Here is a 20,509-nt window from a genome sequence, read left to right on the forward strand (position 1 = left end):
CAGCATGTGTGTGGGCTGGTCAGGTTGCCCATTGACATGTTTGAGAGCTGAATGGGATGTGGGACAGACTGGACCAGTCTGCCATACATACTGACAAGCATGGGAAGCAGGGTAGGGGGTGGTCCTGGTGGGGCTGCAGCTCTCACTGGTTTGCGTGAGGACCATGTGTATGGTGGGCAGGATCAGGCTGTGCCCCAATACCCATTGGTGCATAAGCTGATTGGGGCAACGGATGGTGCCACACCCTGTACTGGCATGTACATACAAGAATCAGGTGTGGGATCACCTCAGAAAGTTTCTTTGGGGATCCCTCCAACTGAACTGCTGATTTCAGAACCCAAACCAACAAGTGCAGATTCCATGGTCTGACCATGGAGTGCATGTGTCAAAGCTGAGCCGCCTCCGAGGCGCAGTGGACAGCATATCCAGGTGCACATGGAGAATATGGCAGTCCATTGAAACCTGCAGAGGACACTTGGTACCAAGATGGACAGCATAAATCGATCAACTACCCCAGCCATATGTTGGCAGTGAAAATCTGGGCAAATGGACTAAATTGGACTACGTCAGCCAATGAATTCTGGAGAGATTTCATCCTGCTTGGAATGGCAAGACTGGCAGCAATTCAGAACTGTTGAACTATCAAAACCACTTGAGCAGTTCCCTCAGAGCATATGTCTGGGACCCTGGATGGGTGGGAGGCTGGGTGTGGCTTCTTTATCTCCCTCCTTACCCCAGATACAGAAAAAAATGTGGAAATAATGGTCTTACCCACGTTCATGTAGCCCTTGATCCTTGGTGCCCTAATCAGCTATGTAAACATTATCAAGATAAAATAAGAAGGCCCAGAACCTGACAGTGCGCTGGCCATGTAATGGCTGCCTAAAGCTTGGTCAGTGACTAGGGAAGAAGGAAGATGGAGAGGTTCCCGCAGCCCTGGACCACTGCCCGCTCACCTCGGGAAGCTCCAGAGTGCACTGGCTGGCCTGCAGGCACTCGGTACCTTCAGCACTCAGCCTGGGGTCTTTCACTTTTTTGCTTCTGTGGGTATAAGAAAAAGCAAGCTGATATATTAAGGAAACAATATGAAACTAATTGTCTTACCCATCTTCCTGTAGTGCTTGAACCTTTTTACCCTAATTATGTCAAGATTGTCAAAATAAATAAATAAAGCTTCAAAAACCCATAATGGCAACTTCATTAGAAGATACAGCTACTAGACAGGTGGCCTATTAAACGGTGGGGTCCTGTGGGCAATTTTTCCCACAGGAGAAGTGACCTTCCAGATCAAGAATGCAAACCATGAAGACTGGGGGACTTTCTCTGAACTGTTTTAAGTATCCCATATGTATAATTCATAGGCTATTGATCTCAAATGCAAAATTTAGAATGACATGAAATTCTTAATATAAGGAATTTGGCATTTTTTCCCCTTATTTTTTTGAACTACTCAAAGTATTTTTATACCAATGAACACTAGTCTTCGGAGTTTTCTGTAATTCTACGTTATGTAACAATCTATTCAATACAGTTCATTTTGATCTTGACTGTTTTTGGATGACTGCCAGGCACACTCGCGCATACACGCCCTCGGTGGCTAGTCACAATAAGCACACAAAGGCAGATCACCCAGTAAGTCCACTGCTTAACCCTGACTCACAACTCCCATTCCTCAGTTTACAAAGTGGTTGTTAGTTTCCAAAAGCAACCTCATAATATTCTACTCAAACATCCAAAGGAAGCACGCATACTACTTAATTCCAGTTCCTTCAAAGACCAACAGGAAACTGGTGCCTCTGCTCACAAGAGTGTGGAACACGAGGCCCATCCCCCCCGGATGTCAGCATGAGTGCCTGGGGTACCGGCAGGCTCTCGGCAAAGGCACCGTGTGCTGACAAAGCCAGCCAGGGACAGGCTCTGCGCTTTCTCTTAACTGCAGACACAGGCAGCGAATCAAAGGCTGCCTGAGCAGCTATTCAGCATCTGAAGAACAACAGTGCAAAGGGATGAAAGCCATTTGGTTGCCGCTGCTAGTGCGGATAATGACGTAGCCATGGAGACCCCGCCACTGCTGCAGAAATGTCGAATTCCTCAGTGGGCGCGAGGGGGAGCACTGAGACAAAGAAAAATGGGACGGAACAGCTGCCAGTTGGCATGGGAACACGCCGGCTCCTTGGGTGCTCGGTGGAGGCTGACGGCATTCCTAGCCAATGAAATTCTGGCAGGGATAGGGCTCAACGAATCAGGCTGCGCTGCGAAGGGTGTTCTGGACTGGAAAAGGGATGAAAGCCTGGGAAATTTCTAAGGCACTCAATGTTTTCAAGTTTTTCCTTTATGCCTTAGGTATAGGACGACAAGGTGAAGTGACATGAATGATTAGTCCAGGGATATTCTGAAGTACTGCACAATTTAAACTCTTCACACATCTGAGCCCGAAAACCAGTTTACAACCCGCAAGAATGACTACTCCTTTTTACAGGTGAAGAAGGACTCAGAGTTAAATGATGTGTGTCATAAGGTCAGAATCAAGACCTGTATGCAGGTCTTTGACCCTAAAACCGAAGTTCTTGATAATACTGCCGTACTATGCTAATTCTGTCATTTCAATTATAAGAAGCTAAAACTGCTCTAACAGTCTGCTGTACCAGAACAGGAGAAGGACAGCGTACCTACCAGTTCACAGGAAAAACACCATGTCAGAAAGCCCAAACAGGGCAAGGCCTGCGCTGGACTCTCTCTCTTGGGCTTCACGGGACACTGTGAATACAGCAGAATCCGGGAATAGAGACGCCCACAGCCTCATTTCCCCCAAACCCCAGCCCGCTTACCCTGTGGTTATGAAGTCTCCTTTGCTGATGGTGTAGGGCTCCAAGCAGATGTTCATGAAATCTTCCTTGCTCTGGGGAGGATAAATAAGCGAACATCTGTGCTCCTGGCTAGTACACCTGTTGCCTCCCTCAGCCCTGGACCTTCCTATTTTGAAGCAGCATTATCGCACAGACCTGGCTTCTAGTGTTGTGATCCAGAACAGTTTGGGTCCTCCACCCCCCCCCCCCCCCCGAAATCTAAAAACTTACCAGAGCATCGTTACATAAAATTCATCTGCTTTGCTTGTCTTAGTTTGTTTGCTGTTTTTTTCCATGCAAGCAAAATAAAAACTCAAGATGGGAGGTTTTGAAGTTCTGCCACTGAGTAATAATCATAGCCGTGACAAATCTCCAGGAAGCCTCTTGTGGGCCTTGCCTTCTGCCCACCAATCCCAGTAATTCTCAGTCCTCACTATACATGAGCATCACATCAGAGCACCATCACTGCACTGGAAACTCAAGTATTTGGCTTTATTTTACAATACTATCTCCATAACCTTGGTATGTGACTGGAGTTGAAAATCAGCAATCCATTTGTTCCATAATAATGTTTTCAGAACTCACACTTTCTAATCAGAGATCGTTTTGAAAGATTTAAGAAAGTTACAAGAAATAGTTATAAAAACAGACTTTGTTCTTGTACCAGTCAGCATGCAAATCTTGCTTCCTACAAATTAATACCAGCACTTCAAGTGGAATTCTTTTTGGAGGCCTACATAATCCATTGGCATCTGAGAGCCTAAAGTCTTCACTTAAAATTAAGGGTACAACTAAAGGACAATGATCTCTTAACATAGAAGACATAGAATGAGAGGCTTTGTTCGAAAGCAATTAATGAAATGCCAACGTTGTACCAAGTAGAGCTGGGCACCATTTGCCATTTTATTTCCCTAAATCTCTGGAATACTGACCAGAACCCACCAAAAAAGTGAACGTAATGGCTAAAAACTTAGATGCCGATTTAGAATCAATGTAAACATCAATTACATACCCATCTACTGTATCAGAAAATGCAACTAAGATACATCATCTGTAAGTGTATTCAGAAGTTATCAGGAATATATACAGCAGGATAGAATTCTGTACAAAAACCCCAAAGGTTCACTGGAAGACACTGAAGACCTATAAAGGAAGACTTCTACTACATTCGTTGGCTAGACGATTCAGTGTCTAGAAATGTTATTTCTCCTCAGATTGACCTATGGGTGTACTGTAAGCCAGGTCTGTATTATAATATCTTAATGTTGAGTACCATTCTAAAATATTTACAGAAGTCAAAGAGCTAAGAACAGCCTACTTTTTAAGGGAGGAGGAAGAACTCCAATACTGTATTGGGAGAAATGGGATATCAGAACAAAAACAAAGCAGTAGTGAGCTGAGAGCCATTTACAAGTACATAGACACCTGGTACAGGGAGGGGCTTAGTGAAGACGAACGGGAGGAAAATGGACATTTCCATAACTAGTGTCTAGACCAGTTCTGGGTTGAAGGCCTAGCAATAGGCTGTTCATTGGGAAAAAAGATGAAATTGGAGCCTATTCACCACCATCCATAAAATACAAAATCAGGTGGGAGTATTTCCTTTTAAAACAAAAACAGCTGAATGGTAATCTATAGCCATTTTAAGGTGTATAGAACACGGTTGAATATAAACCAAAATGGAAATGTCTATGAAGTCACAGGTTGTGGTTGAGAACCTGCATTTTCTTATTAACATATTGGTTAATCAATACCATGTCAATTAATGCCATAATGTTGTAATTGGTTGTAAATATTATGTTGGGGTTTTTAATTGATTGGGATGATACTCTGCTGGCACTACCTTCAGACCAGAGATGGTCTCACCAAGAAGCTATTGAACTTACCAGGCCAATAAGATGCTGGACTTTATGCTTGGTAAATACCTCCAATGAAAGAATCTCAACTGAATTTGAACTATGGAAATGCAATAAGGTGTAGCAATCCACCGTGGGGGGAGGGTTTGGGGAGAGGTGGGGGGAATCCCAGTGCATATAAAACTGTGCCACATAATGCAATGTAATTAATAAAAAATAAATTTAAAAAAATATTCCAATACACCTCCTCCAAAAGAAATGTATTACAGAAGACAATGGGCCCCAAAGCTACAACTATTAAATTTAAAATGACATATAATTATAATGACATTCTGCTCCTTCTTCATCCGTATAAGCTTGAGTTTTAGAAATTAAGATTTTTTAAATTGTGACTACTGAAGCAATCAGAATAAAAATTTAATTACCTCAGCAAAAAAACAAAAAAACAAAAAAGCAACCATTTGACACCTAGTTCGGATCAGCATCTTTCTATGCAAACACATAGGGAATTACAAATATGTATTGTTAAACTTATCAATTCATTAAAGAAACCCTATTTGTTCCTTATATTTTGCAATCAAATACTGTGAACAACAGTTGTACAAGAGAACTCAATTTTCACAAATCCTACATTCCTAAACCTTCCTTCAGCCTCCAAGTTCTTTGAATAATAAATGAACATTTTGGATTATTACACGCAACTTCGTTGTCTTTGAATATTTTATTGCATTTGCTTTTATTTTTCTAAAGTGAGAAAAAAAAATCAGTGATAAGCACAGTATCATATACTTTTATAATTGGCTCCAGCAGCACACACATGAACACAGCTGACAGCTAGAGGTTACACACTTGTAGTTCACTGACACTGAGCACAATTTGTGTTTCCTTATCCTAAAATGCAGACAAAAGTTGTAAAGAATAAGTTAACGTGTAAATTCTTAGGACAGTACATATCTAGCAAATTTTCACACAATTACATCTTTTGTCAAAGTTGTATGTTTTTCTGCCCACTTTTTGTTTGCCAATTGCTACTGAATGGTTTTTACTGAAATAATTTTCATTAAAAAGTTTATAGCATCTTTTAATAAGTTGAAAAATGCAGTAATACAAATTTTACCTTAGGTGTCATGCTTAAAAAAAAAAAAAACCCTTGTTCTCTTCAAGTTTATACCAATAAACACTTAGATTTCTATTACTTAAATGGTTTTTAAATTTATCTTTAATTCAAGTGGATTTTTAAATAGAAGATAAAAGCTACATTTTCCAAATGTTTTGCAATGGACATGTATTCTATGAGTATAATTAGAAAACTCAGTTCTCTGCATATTAGTATTGGAATCAAACTTCTCACTACATTCCAACTCCATCTGCCTATTTTCAGATTGGCCAGACAACAGTGAACATACTATTTTCATTTGCATAACAGCTGAGTAATTAGTCCAGTTAAGAATGACTATCATTGGCATCCTCATTAATGTAAATTCATCGAGTTTTCCATTAATGGGGGGGGGGGGGGGAGAATTTTTTTTTTTGTAAATGACCAAAGAATAAATGTTTTATGCTTTTGGACCACATCGTCTCTGTTCAAACTCTTCAGCTCTGCCTCTGCAGCACAAGAGCAGCCGCATCTATGTACCGAGCAACACGGCCGTATTCTTCCTTTTAAAGACTTATTTTTATTGTAAAGTCTGATTATATACAGAGAGGAGGAGAGACAGAGAGGAAGATCTTCTGCCTGATGATTCACTCCCCAAGTGACTGCAAAGGCCAGAGCTGAGCCACTCAGAAGCCAGGAGCTCTTTCAGGTCTCCCATGCGGTGCAGGGCCCCAAGGCCTTGTGCCGTCCTCAGCTGCTTTCCCAGGCCATAAGCAGGGAGCTGGATGGGAAGCGGGGCTGCCAGGATTAGACCCAGTGCCCACATGGGATTCTGGCACGGTTAAGGTGAGGACTTTAGCCACTAAGTGATCGTGCTGGGCCCAACGTGGCCATATTGTGATAAAACTTCATAGACACTGAAACTTAAACTCATCTATGACAAAACAGTATTCTTTTCACTTTCTTTCCATCATTTAAAATTACAAAATCAATTCTTAGCTTCTGGGCTATACAACAGCACATGTCAGACCAGTCTGCCAAATCTTATTTCAACTTGTTGTCAGTGTGTTGTCTATGGCAGCACTAGCTGCTATAGCTTTCTGCACTGATATAAATGTCTTCAATATAGGCTAGTTACAGCCCATATGGCAACTGAGCCGTGACATGTGGCTAATGTGACTGATGAACTGAGTTTTAAATTTTAATTATAATCAATTTAAATTTAGACAGCTAGCATATGGCTAATGAATACCATATTATACCGTGCATCTTTACAGACAGGATCAAAATAAAATCATGTATGAATACACACTTAGGCATGTGTAGATGTGTATTTCTTATGATGCTCCGAAGTTAGGTACTTAACATGGTCACAGAGATACTGGCTGTCAGCGTGGGTATTCGGCAGTGGGTAGCCCTGCGGCTGACGACTCCACCTGCCTGCCGACTCCGCCTGCCCGCTGCTGCAGAGACCTGGATGAATTCATTGCAAGCATCTGGGGACTGAACTAGTGCATGGGGGCTGTCTCTCTTAAAACTTTTTTTAAAAGGGCTGAATCATTTAAAAATCTGTATTTACTTGCATAAACTTTCCATACTTTTTTATATGCCAGTGACTAATGGGATTAAGTACTTTTTAAGAGTTGTTTGTTTTATTTGGAAGGCAGAGTTACAGCGAGGGAGAGAGCTCCTCCATCTGCTGGTCCACTCCCCACAGATGGCACAGAAGCTAGGAGCTGCTTCTGAGTTTCTCAGCAGGGGCCAAGCACCTGGGCCGCCCCTTGCTGTTTTCTCAGATGCCTTAGCAGGGAGCTGGGTCAGCAGCGCAGCAGCTAGGAAATGAACGGTCATCCATGAGATGCCAGTGCCCCAGCTGGAAGTTTAACTCACTACACCACAGCACAAGGCGCAGGTAACTTCACCCCCACAGGCGTTCTGCTCTAAGCCCTCTGCAGGTCAGCTACGCAATGGAGAGCTCACTCAGGCAGAGCCAGCCAAGCTCCCACGACACCTCTGCACTTCACACTGCCAGTACTGCTTAACAGACACATTCACATTGCGCCTGCTGCTTTCCCATCTATCCACAGGAGATAAATGAATTAGCGTAAGAACGTGTGGCCTCAGTCAGTTTTGCCAGATGCTTCCTTAAAGCAAAAGTGTACTTACTGTCAGGTCAAGCTGGCTGTTCCGAGTTGTGATGGACAGCTCGATAGTGGACAGCTGTAATTCTTGCCAAACCTCCGGGCTCACCTCCTGGGAGAGGGCTGTGAGAACACAGTAGATGCAAGACAGTTTCTTCCATAAACAACTCCCACCTACCACCAGCAACACTTCACTTAGCTCCTCAAATCAAAGCTGAATCAACTACCCCGGTTTTAGACTGACTTCAGCAATCCTTCACAAGCTTCCCCTAAGCCAGTTTAGTCTCCAAAACTGATTTTTTGGGGGTCTGCTTTAGGGCCCTCCTGAAACGACTGGTCTCCCTTAAGTCACCAGGCTGCTCACCATCCTGCGGCTGTGCCCAGTATGATGCCAGCCTTCGTAATATTCTCCTGTACAAAGAAGGCCGGGGACGGGTCTCTTCTGGTTCATTTGGAGGTCTTGCTGTAGGCCCCGTGTACGAAATGGAGGCTTGATGTGTCTGAGGCCACTCCTTTAAGGTGAAGAGAAACACTTCATCACACACAATTCCTACATCAGGATTCTCTCTGCAAACATCAATGTTCTACCTACACTTGCTAGGAAGCTGATAATCTCTTGGTGCATGGAGCACTCAAGTGTTCTTTTCATGCTGAAGTTCGTTCTTGAAAACCATGGACTCAGGCACAGCTGCCTGTATTTCTCAGAGCAGGGAGGAAATTGAAGTGGATTAATAACCACTACTTATACTTGTCCAAAAGACTTAACAACTTTATGATTGGTTTATAGATGCTGACACAACAATGAAATGAAGCCAAGTGAGGCTGGTGAAGTTTGGGTTAGATTTGCAATTCAGCCCAAATCCCACAAACCAAACTCGGACAAACCTACATCCTTTCACAGTCTTCCAGCGTTCTCCCTCTAGCTCTTTAATGCATTCTGTCGTCAACACTCACTGTTATCTCTTTAGTCCATATCTACTCATTTCTCCCCTGGTTCATATCTGATCACGTTAACAATCAGATCTGATGCCTGTGCCTTTAGCTACTCACATGCAGTCTCTTGTCCACATTATTGGCAGTTTTTTTTTAAATGCAAATATGCTCATGCCATACCTCTGCTTGAGACTCACTTGGCAGCGCTTTAGGGGTCTAAGCACAGCCCAGCCCAGCCTGCCCCATCCCTCTCCTTCCTGGCCTTCCAGCTGCCTGTCACTCTGCTATCGATGACCAGGTTGAAGCACCGAGGCACATCCTGCCTCCTTCCTGGGATTCCCTCCACCTAGTCCCATCTGTGTATGATCAAAGTCACCATAAGCATCACCACACCCAGAAGAACTTTCTGACTTCAGTCAGATTTCAAGGGCCCTTCTCTGGATTGTGATCTCGGTCTTTATACTTCTCTCACAGCACTTGCCAACCTGCCGATCCACTGACTTACCCTCTTCTCCCTCACAGGACTACTTCCCGAGGGCAGGCAAGCTGTCCGATTTGAATCTGAACATCTCAGTAGCTGTTTGCTAAACCAGTGCTGCTGCTACTTCCCAGATGCTGCCATTTAAACATGTAGCCACTCTTTCTTCCAAACATCCTCCATCCACCAGCGAAACTGTGCCCTGAGTAACACATTCATCCACCTGACCTCATGTCTAGAGAGGCACTCATCTCTGGAATCTATTGTAAAAATCATGTAGATTTACATGCAGTGCTTTTAGTTTTTACATTTAATATTTTAAACTGGAGCCTGTTGTAAGGTAAGGGGACTATTATTGCAAAAATTTTATGACAAATATTACTTCAATAATTGAAAAAAATTGATAACTCCTAGATACTAACATTGGAGCCAAACTTCTCACTATATTAAATTGTTTTTTCTGCCAATAGTCAGAATGCCACACTACGAATATACTACTTTATTTGTATAAAAGATGAATACATAGTCCAAAGTCACAGATAATCCCTCCACTGATAGTTCATTCACATAAATTGCTGAGCTTTCCTCTGCATCAACACAGTAGTAATGCCCAATAGAATTTTCTTTGATAGTGGAAATCTTCTATATATGTACTTATTTAGTATAATAATCATTACCCATATTTAGGCAGTATGATTTGAAATTTAATAATACATGCAAGCCTGTATAGTTAAATATATTCTGATATCAATCTCGATTTATACTTAGAAATATAGATATGGACAAAAAACTAATGAAATATATGTCATTCTGCTCAAATTCTGTCTGAGAAGAGTGAGCCCAAACAAAGCAGAGTATGAAAGAGAGCTTCAGGAGCGCCTCTTGTGGCACAGTGGGTTAAGCTACCACTTGAATGCCCACCTTTCAATCAGGCGTACTGATTAGTCCATGCTTCCCACCCGTTTCCTGCTGTTGTGCCTGGGAGGCAGCAGATGATGGCCAGGTCCTTCGATTCCTGCCACCCTCATGGAAGATGCAGATGGAGTTTCTGGATCTTAGGCCTGGCTGGGCCCAGCCCTGGCTGTCACAGAAAACTGGACTGTGAATCAATGGAGGAAAGATATTGTGTGTGTGTGTGTGTGTGCAGGCGTGCGTACACACATGTATAGATATAGAATGGATTTGTGTCTCACTATGCCTTCCAGAAATTTTTAAAAGAGAGAAATCAATATGTGCTTAATCATTGGAGCAAAGAGTTGGTAATTGAGGGTAATGCTTTTCAAGTTTACTTAGGACCAAAATGTCCATTTTAATGCTAAAGCATATCATGTGCATCTCCAGAAAAAACTTTAAAATATTCCAAATTAACACATCCAAGAAACAAAATATACAGCGAGTCTTTATATGACAAACTGTGTTTACCTTAAGAGTACTCAAAAAGTGGGCAGCTTTGATTTTCAGAGGTCCAAGATACCAGTACCTGAGAAAGACCAAGATAAACACATGTTTAGAATGAAAATAACTACTCATGACAGATAACATATTAGAAGTACACCTCTAGGAGCTGGCACAGTGGCTCAACAGGCTAATCCTCCACCTGTCAGCACCAGCTTCCCAGATGGGTGCCTCCTCTAGTGCTAGCTGCTCCACTTCCAATGCAGCTCCCTCCTTACAGCCTCGGAAAGCAATGGAGGATGGCTCAAGGCTTTGAGACCCTGCACCCATTTGGGAGACATGAAAGAAGCTCCTGACTCCTGGCTCCACATCATCTCAGCTCCAGCCGAGCCAGCCATTTGGGGGAGTGAACTAACAGATGAAAGCTGTCTCTCCATTTCTCCTCTCTGTAAATCTGCCTTTCAAATAAAAAGATTTACACCTCTTCTGTGAGAAGCTGCTCTGGAAGCTTGGAGATCATGACTTAGCACAAGGGAAATACAGTGAATTCTTAATTTGCATTTCAATGCAACATCCAACAGTATGTAATTAGCAGAAATATTCTTGCAATTTATCAGGGATGTATAATCAGTGTCCTTGTGTCCTTAAATTTGCCAGAGTCACTCTGATACTGACCTTCAACCACAGAATGGAGCTGAGTGCTCTACACTGCAAAGCGCCACAGAGGACGGTAAGGTCACGAAGATGTACGTGCGTTACCACCTAACACGTCGCGTACAAGCTCCACAACTGGGTCTTGTGCCCCACTCCCTCACGCATACAAACACAAAACGTGGATCAGGAGGAGTTCATGTTACTCATGTCATAAAGCTCTGAAGTGTCAAGGATTACATCTAGGAATGAAGAGGATTTACTGAAGGCTAAATCTACCCAAAAGCTACGGAAGCCAGGAAGATGCTGAGCTGGAATCAGACAGTCGTACACAAAGGATTCCTCTGTTGGTTCTGGTCGTTACGTCATCACGTGCTGACCTAGCACCTGCTCTATGTACACAGAAACAGAGTAAGTTCACAGTGTAAGACTTTAACCATTGGGTGCTTATAATCCGAAGAAACAAGAATAGAAAGATGACTACAATGGCAGAGTGTAAACTGCTGGCTGCTTGTTGGCAAGGGGAGTTCAGACAGGACAGAGCTTGAGGGACCTCAAACCACTGGGGCAGCCACGCTCAGGAAAAGGAAAAGCACAAGGATAAAGCAAAACGATGGAACTCAGAGATGAAGGGGAGGAGGAGATCATTCTAGATGAGCGGAGGGGCGAAGGCACAGAAGCTGAGGATAAAAGCTAAACAGCAGGAAGAACTTCAAATGAGATACAGAGTGTAAGCCCCGATGCAGCTGTGTCTGTGGTACTGAAATCGGAGTGTGGCTTTAATGCAGCTGCACACTGGAACGCTCTCATCCAGCCTGACACTGTGACGCCAGCAAGAACCTTCATCTTTTGTACATACACATATTTGTAAAACTTATTTTATAGCCTGATTTAAAAACAAAAAGAGCTAGCCAAGAGGACAAAATGTAACCCAGCTGGTTAATTTCTAAATTGCTGGCAGTTTCTTTCATTTTTACTGGTAGCAATTTTTTTTTAAAAAAAGACTTATTTTTATTGAAAAGTCAGATACACATGGAGGAAGATCTTCCGTCCATGGATTCACTCCCCAAGTGACTGCAACAGCTGGAGCTGTGCCAGGAGCCTCTTCCGGGTCTCCTATGCGGGTGCAGGGTCCCAAGGCCCTGGGCCATCCTCAACTGCTTTCCCAGGCCACAAGCAAGGATCTGGATGGGAAGCGGGCCTGCTGGGATTCAAACCGGCTCCCATATGGGACTCCAGTTCATGCAAGGCAAGGACTTGAGCTATTACGCTACCGCACTGAAACCTTTACCGATAGCAAATGTTGACACTTTGCTTGTAGCCTTCCTGTGTCCAGTAAGGAAGCCTGTGCTTATTTATTAAAGCATTTGGAAAAGCAGTTTGTTCTCATGAGACTTTCTCAGGGAATTCTTAACAATTTCTCTTGGTAAGCTCAAATTTGAGGTTGTAGATTAAACACAAGGTAATCTGTAGAATCAACATAAAGTATATTTGGGGCCCGGCGGCGTGGCCTAGCGGCTAAAGTCCTCACCTTGAAAGCCCCGGGATCCCATATGGGCGCCGGTTCTAATCCCGGCAGTTCCACTTCCCATCCAGCTCCCTGTTTGTGGCCTGGGAAAGCAGTTGAGGATGGCCAAATGCATTGGGACCCTGCACCCGCGTGGGAGACCTGGAAGAGGTTCCTGGTTCCCGGCTTCAGATTGGCGCGCATCTTCCCGTTGCGGCTCACTTGGGGAGTGAATCATCAGATGGAAGATCTTCCTCTCTGTCTCTCCTCCTCTCTGTATATCCGGCTTTCCAATAATAATAAAATCTTTAAAAAAAAAAAAAAAGTATATTTGAAAATAAAGATGTGACAATAGGATCCTGGACTCTGCTATCCTCCATGCCTACAGTGTCGGGACACACATAAACAGCAGATCGCTGGACTTATGGCTGTGTTCTGAAGGACTATATTATTGTAATAAAATAGGGGACACCAGCAGGAGTGGGGGTCGGGAGGTGGGGGAGTCTCAGAGCCTTTGGAACTGTATCATGGGATACATAAATAAAGTTTAAAAAAAGATGTGAAAGTCAAAAATCCAGTGTGTAATATAGCACAGTAGTATCTCTGACATTTCAATGTCAGGGATCTCATTAGCAGAAATAAAATGAAGCAAGTGATACATTTTTGGAATCTGTGTGGCAGGCTGGCCTATGAAATAGTAAGAGCCATTTCTTGATAACTGTGGAAGACCCAGTTGTAATTCATTTAGACCACAGCAGAACTGGAAGCTTTTGGTTTTAAGAAAAACAACCACCCACCAGGAATGAAGTGAACTTAACTCAGTGTCTCCAACTCTACCTCTCCGCATCAGTGGACCCAGTCACACACTCTTCCCAGGCCAAGACTTTCCATTCCCACAGATTTCCATGAAAAGCCAGTCACATGACAGGTCTTCATCTTCCGGGTCATAACAGCCAGGCATCTGGTAGGCTTTCAGCATAGAACAAAGCACCCAGTTCTCTAGAAAAACCACACAGTCCGGACCATCTGAGCTCCATAAGGTTACTAGCGCAGGCCATGCCTTCCGCTTGGTACCTGCGCATATTAGATAGGATGACAGGGAACCCTGCTTCTCCCCTCAGTCTAGTGTTGAGCCTAAACTACACTCACACGCAGGTGGTTCTCTGGAGTGAGGCACATGCGCTTCTCTTCAACCACCACCAAGCTGGAGCCAAGCAAATGGGGGCTTCTCCCAGCTTTTGTGCCCTGGGATGTAAACCTCCACCTGACTGCATCTGTCCCATGATTCACACGTAATTCATTCTCCAAGCCCATCAGGCTCATCCCCACATGATCACTGCATATTAAACACTCAAAGACCGGGGCAGAAAACACATCAGCATCGTCATCCTTTACTTGCTAACTTTGGCCCCGGCATCTCGGAAGGATCCCCAGCGAAGGCCAGTCACTGCAAACACAGGCTGCTCCTTTTCACCCTGGAAATGGAAGACATTTCATTCAGAGTCATGATTGCAGCAGGCTGGAACTCGCTACATGCAGGCACCCACCGAATGGCCGTGGCCTACTTTCTGTCACACACAAATTCTAAAAAGCATGTTTAAACTCTAAGGAAACGAACCCTGTGAGGGCTCAGCAAAGGCACAGGACGACGGCACGCTGTAAGGAGAGAGGTTTGGATGGATCAGCTCGCATGAATCTGCTGCTGAGAGAACTTCCGGTCACACCTCAAACCGCCAGCTAAGGAACACCTACGTTAATCAGAATCTCTTTTAATATAAGCATCTTTTAGTTCCACTTTTCCATGAACTTTTGGAAGCACCTTGTACTTGTCCAACAAAAAGATAATTTAAGAACACATTCTTTTGAGAAGGCCAAGAGCTCTCAAGTGAGATCAGAATCTTGATACTTTAGAATATTTTACTCGAATATGTAAAAAGTATCAAATATAAAATTTATACAATAAAAAGAAATTTTACTCAAATATCTGAACATACAAATATTTGTCACGCACATCATGAAAAGTGATTTGAATTTAGTCCAAAGCGTTAGTCAAATAATGCATCATATTACAACTGACAAGTTCCTAGCCTATCAGTGAATAAAGCAACTCATCAAAATCAGTGAATTACATAGAAAAACTAAACAATAAAGCTACTGCCCCTGAGAGTTAAGAGTCTACAAGCAACCTTCCTTAAAGCACAGTAATAACCAAGGTTTTAAATGGGAATTTTTTCTGAAGGTCAGGGTTGTAGTTAAGGCTCAAGAGCTGAAGACTGAGAGAGAGCAAGTCCTCTACTAAAGCCACTTAGAGGTCAGAGCAGACACTGCGCTCAGTGCTTAGGGCTCACCTGCCACACCAGAGCCTGGGAGAGATATCCATCTAGGCAAATCCTGGAGAGCGAAGTTCAAGTAAGGGGTTCCTGCTCCCACAGGGCAGGCCTCCAATGCGTTCCTAGGTTTTGGCCCCTGCCCCTCTGCTCTGCTGGCTGGGAGAGCACCTGGGGAGATCAGGGGATGGGAGCTTTCTCTCTCTCTCAATTGCTTCACTAAGATTTGCTAGCTAGGTTTATTTTGCAAGAACCACCTTAGCCTGCACTAGAGAGAGAGAGAGAGACAGATAGACAGACCCACAGCTGGACAGCTTCACTGTTGAACTCTACCAACAATTTAAAGAATTAGCCCAATTCTTCTGAGGTACTCTAAACATTGTAAGAGCAGGGAATTCTTCCAAGCTTGGTCTATGAAACCAGTCTAACCTGGATGTTAAAATCAAATACAGACATAGCAAAATGACAAAGCTAAGAACAATACCCTTGAGGAATATAGATGCAAAGCTCCTTAACAAAATACTAGCAAACTGAATTTAACAGCACATTAAACAAAATTATTCACCATGACCTAGTGAGCTACATCTCAGATATGCAAAGAAGTTTTAAAATAAGATTTATTCTTATTGCAAAGTCAGATATACAGAGAGGAGAGACAGAGAGGAAGATCTTTCATCCATTGGTTCACTCCCCAAGTGACCTCAATGGCCAGTGCTGCGCTGATCTGAAGCCAGGAGCCCAGAGCCTCTTTGGGTCTCCCACACAAGTGCAGGATCCCAAGGCTTCCAGGCCACAGGCAGGAAGCTGGATGGGAACCAGGGATGCTGGGATTAGAAATGGCGCCCATACGGGATCCCGGCGTGTTCAAGGCGAGGACTTTAGCTGCTAGGCTACCACACAGGACCCCAAAGTGTTTTTAACATAGCACGCACACATTGGGGTGGATTTTTAGTGTAGCAATTATGTTGTTGCACGGGAGTGGTGGGGGTGTGGGGAGGCAGGAGTGTGGCATTCCAAGTAAAGCTACTACCTGCAACATGGTTCAAGACCCAGCCACTGTTCCACTTCTGATCCAGCTTTGTTAATGTGCCTGGGAAAGCAGAAGATGGCCCAGTTCTTTGGGTCCCCGCATCCACATGGGAGACCAGAAGCAGCTCTCAATTCCTGGTTTCAGCTTGGCCCAGCTTTGGCCATTGAAGACATCTGGGGAGTGAACCAAAGATGGAAGATTTGCACTCTCTCTCTGTAAATCTGCCTTAAAGTAAGTGAGTAAATCTTTTAAAGTGCTGCTTGGGATAGCTGCATCCCATCTCAGTATGTAGAGTTCCAGCTCCAGGGGATCCAGCAAGACCACTACAAAGTATCCAAGGAAAATCACACCAGCCTCTTGAGGGGACACATCCTATGTTCACTGAGGCATAATTCACAATACCCAAGAAGTGCAAAAAGACTTCAGTGTCAGCCTATTGGTGAATGGATAAAGAAAATTGATATATACGTGTGTGCTTTCACACTAGACTATTAAATAGGCTTAAAAGATGAGACTTGTGATTTGCAATAACATCAATGGAACAGAAAGACACAGTGTCGATGAAAGAAGGCGAACACAGAACATAAGCGTCGCATGATCACACGCATCCCGTGGTCAGAAGAATGTACGACCAGACACAGAGCACGAGGGTCATGGTGGTTCCCAGCGGCTGGAGAAGGGACAGGCAAGGGAGTGATGGAGACAGATCAATGAACAGGTGCAAGGCTAGAGAAGGAGCTCTATTCTCAGGAGCGTGATTATCGAGAATGTTAATGTACTAAATCTTTACTTTAAAAAAATCTAGAAGATACCATTTTTTTAACCACAAAGATATGGTAAATATTTGAGGCAACAAATATATTTTCCCTGCTTGGATGTTACACAACAGTAGCCTAAATAATATGTAGGTTTATTTGTCTGTAAAAACAACTTTTAAATAAAAAATAATGAAAATAAATTTTACTTTTTAACCCTTCATCTCCAAATATTTCACCATACCTCTCCTAAGAGTGATCACACACACAGATGCAACGTAAAACAATTGCCACTGAGAAAACCTATCCAGATATATAATTATAGGATGGAGTTTAAGATATTTCTTATTATTCCAACAATTTTTTTTTGCAATTGTGACTGTTTATTTTCCCAATCCAGCAGCATTTTGACTAAATTTAGTTGCATTTCTTTAGTTTCCCACAATCTTGACCATACCATCTACCTTCATTTGGATTTTGTGACACTGATATTATTCTGAAAAGTCCAATCGCTTTTACAATATCCCACATTTGGATTTGTCTGACTTTTTTCATCATTATATTCAGATTAGTAATGTTTGCGACAGGAAACTGCATCCTATTACTAGCGATTTTAAGTTTGATCACTTGGATAAAGTGGCAAATATCAGATTTCTCCACTGCTAAGTTCTATTTTTCCCTTTTTAATTATTAACTCATCTTGGATACTTTCGAGATTATGTGGAAATTATTTCTCAGCAGCTTCTTATTCAATGGTTTTAACATTCATGAATAATTCCTATCTGAATCAACTATTACATTTTGATTCCACCATGGTAGTTTTCTTTTTCTATCACTCCTTCTATACCAACAGGCTAGTAATTATCTTGTACTATTACTGGAGAGTCAGGGATCCTTTATTTTTAATTAAAATACTGTAATTATAAACATCACTCTTTTTGGCATTCAAACTATCCTAAAACCACCGAGTGAGCCACCATCAGGCTGGCTGCTGTGTCTCTGCGATGTCCCCGGAGGTTGGTAAGTAATTTGAGCCTGGTTCTTGCCCTGAAAGCCGTTCCTTCAGAATCCTCACTGTTCTTATTAGGGAATGAATGGTATCGGGAGATACTCATTGCTCTTGGCTGCTGCTGCTGTAAATACCTTTAGGAAACACAACCAGTAAATACGTTTCTAAAACAACTCATACCAGCAAGGAAACATCTGACAACCTAACAGAAAACTATGAAGTTCTATTCCCTCCTGGGATGGAGGAAGCTACATGAACATTGTTTTCATCCTAAAAACGGGGGGAAAGGCCAAATCATTTATGAAGTGTGATTTAAAGAAATGATCAAGAAAGGTGATATTATGAGCCAATCAAGTCAACTAGCTTCTAGAATAGGACACGCTGCAGGAGCAAGGTCTCAGTGTTGACCGGTCGGGGGCCCGAGGTGGCCACCATGAGGACAGCTATGACGGATCAGTCCCTGCGCGGAGACCTGAAGTAGGCCAAAGGTATTCAACAGAGGCATTAAATACAGCTACACAATCATACTGGGAGGAGATAAAGGGGAATTCTTACATATGAGGAATTTACAAAGGCCGTGGGAAAATTAAATTCATTTGGGCACGATTAGGATATTTTATTTTGATATCAAAAAACTTGAAACCCATGCATTAACATTCGTAAGACACATTATGAACATCTTTTTGAAACATCTTCATATGAAACTCAAACTGATACATCAAAGAATTGTATTACTGGTTTAACTCCATGCAATGTAATGCTTAAAATGGTTAATGGGGTATATTTTGTTTTCTGTTTTTCTACCTTTTAACAAAGTAGTATCATATGTATATTAGTCCTAACAACTACAATTAACAAAATCGTTTTATTCCAGGGAATAATACTTGGGATCATAAATAAATAAATAAAACTTCTCTGTCTGCAACCGATTCCCGGATTGTTATTTCTATACTAACCAGAGGAAAGAACCCACCAAGCCTTGCTCGTAACAAAAGGGATTGCTTTCGCTTTCTTTAATAGTACGTGTGTATTCCATAATTTTTGAAAATCCAAATATTTTTACCTTGATTTGTAACACATCAAGCGGGACTGTCTCTCCTTTCACAATGGCGAGTGTGGCATCTGTGATATGTCTGGAAGAGAAGAGAAAGGGCACGATGCGCTGGGAAAGCTGGTGACACCTCCCCTGGACACACACACACACACACACACACACACACACACACACACTTTGCCTGGTCTAGTAGTCAGATCAGGAGAGAGTCTTTCAAAATACTTCAAGAAAGCAGAGTAAAATAGTTTTTTTTTAATTAAAAGTTTAGTGGTTTCAAATTTCACGGAAAGCACCAATTAGGACTCAGAAATTGGGCTCTGGCAAGGAAATGTTTACAAGGCACCGTTTATTTCATATTGAATCTCTGTGCCTAATGCATACTTAACACTGGAAAATACGATGCCGAAATTTTTTAAATCTTGTATTAAGAAACTGACATGCTTCTAAAAACACCATCTCCTTTAACTCAAACAGCCAGACAGGATTTGCTGTAGTTTACCCAAAATATAGTTCCCTTATTTTCCAAGATTAGTAGGAAGAGGCTTCATTTTAACTGATGATTCTTTCATGCAAAGATACAAAAGCATTCTTATTTATATCCTAAGAAGTCATTTAAAAATCTATAGGAAAAAGCGAATCAGAACACATGTACTATTGACAACCATTCACAGCATGTTAACTATGCCAGCAATTCTAGAGTTCACACTTTAATTATACAAGATTAGACACACCAAAAACACAGGGTGTTATCACATAAAGCAATACGCTGGCAAGGGCTGAAGGTAATTACTCACAGTTGTCGCTCTCTCCACCCTCGGCCAGCCCTCCACCCACACAGCAGCAGGCCCAGGGCGGGGCCGTTTTTGACTTTGCCCAGCAAAGGAGCAAGGGCTCTCCAAAAGGCTTATGAAAAATACTATGATGAAAAACTTATGCACAGATTCCAAGCAGTTCCGTACTGGGAATAAATCGTTTTATCCACAGATTTCTTGAAGTACCTTCACTTGAGTTTGAATTGCTGCATATACCTAGCACTCCAAGTTTTGATTGACTGCTCTTTTGAGTGTGTAAACCATTCCAATAGCACTTTTAGGGTTATTTACTATGACATTTCAAAATCAAGATTCTTTTTCTTTTGTGGTAATTATGAGACAACAAACCTTGACACACGCACAAAGAGCAAAGTCTTGTTCTTTTCAAATAGCCTGAGGCGTGTGCCATGCCAAGAAACCTATCAAATCCTGAACCCAGCAATGACTTACTTGATTACCTAAGAGCCCTAGGGCATGTTAATAAATTTAGTTTTAGAAAATCTTTAAATTATAAATAGAAGCTACAACGACATTAGTTTAATTACAGGGTATAACCAACTCCCACAGCACTCAGCCAGAGGCTTGCTACACTGCCCATAATTTGGCTTTTGGAGGGGCA

General features: G+C 42.5%; 1 protein-coding gene across 1 annotated transcript in view; it reads right to left on the reverse strand.

The window, feature by feature from the left end:
- Positions 1 to 20,509, reverse strand: part of AGK (acylglycerol kinase) — a 58,912-nt gene that overhangs the window by 1,732 nt on the left and 36,671 nt on the right. The window contains exons 8-14 of the mRNA XM_058681400.1: positions 19,088 to 19,157; positions 14,299 to 14,378; positions 10,773 to 10,830; positions 8,304 to 8,451; positions 7,965 to 8,062; positions 2,829 to 2,899; positions 957 to 1,041 (exon numbers count right to left, since the gene is read on the reverse strand). Coding sequence (XP_058537383.1) covers positions 957 to 1,041; positions 2,829 to 2,899; positions 7,965 to 8,062; positions 8,304 to 8,451; positions 10,773 to 10,830; positions 14,299 to 14,378; positions 19,088 to 19,157 — 610 coding nt within the window. The remainder of the gene's footprint in view (positions 1 to 956; positions 1,042 to 2,828; positions 2,900 to 7,964; positions 8,063 to 8,303; positions 8,452 to 10,772; positions 10,831 to 14,298; positions 14,379 to 19,087; positions 19,158 to 20,509) is intronic.

This window comes from Ochotona princeps, chromosome 25, assembly GCF_030435755.1.
Source record: "Ochotona princeps isolate mOchPri1 chromosome 25, mOchPri1.hap1, whole genome shotgun sequence".
Classification (NCBI taxonomy): domain Eukaryota; kingdom Metazoa; phylum Chordata; class Mammalia; order Lagomorpha; family Ochotonidae; genus Ochotona; species Ochotona princeps.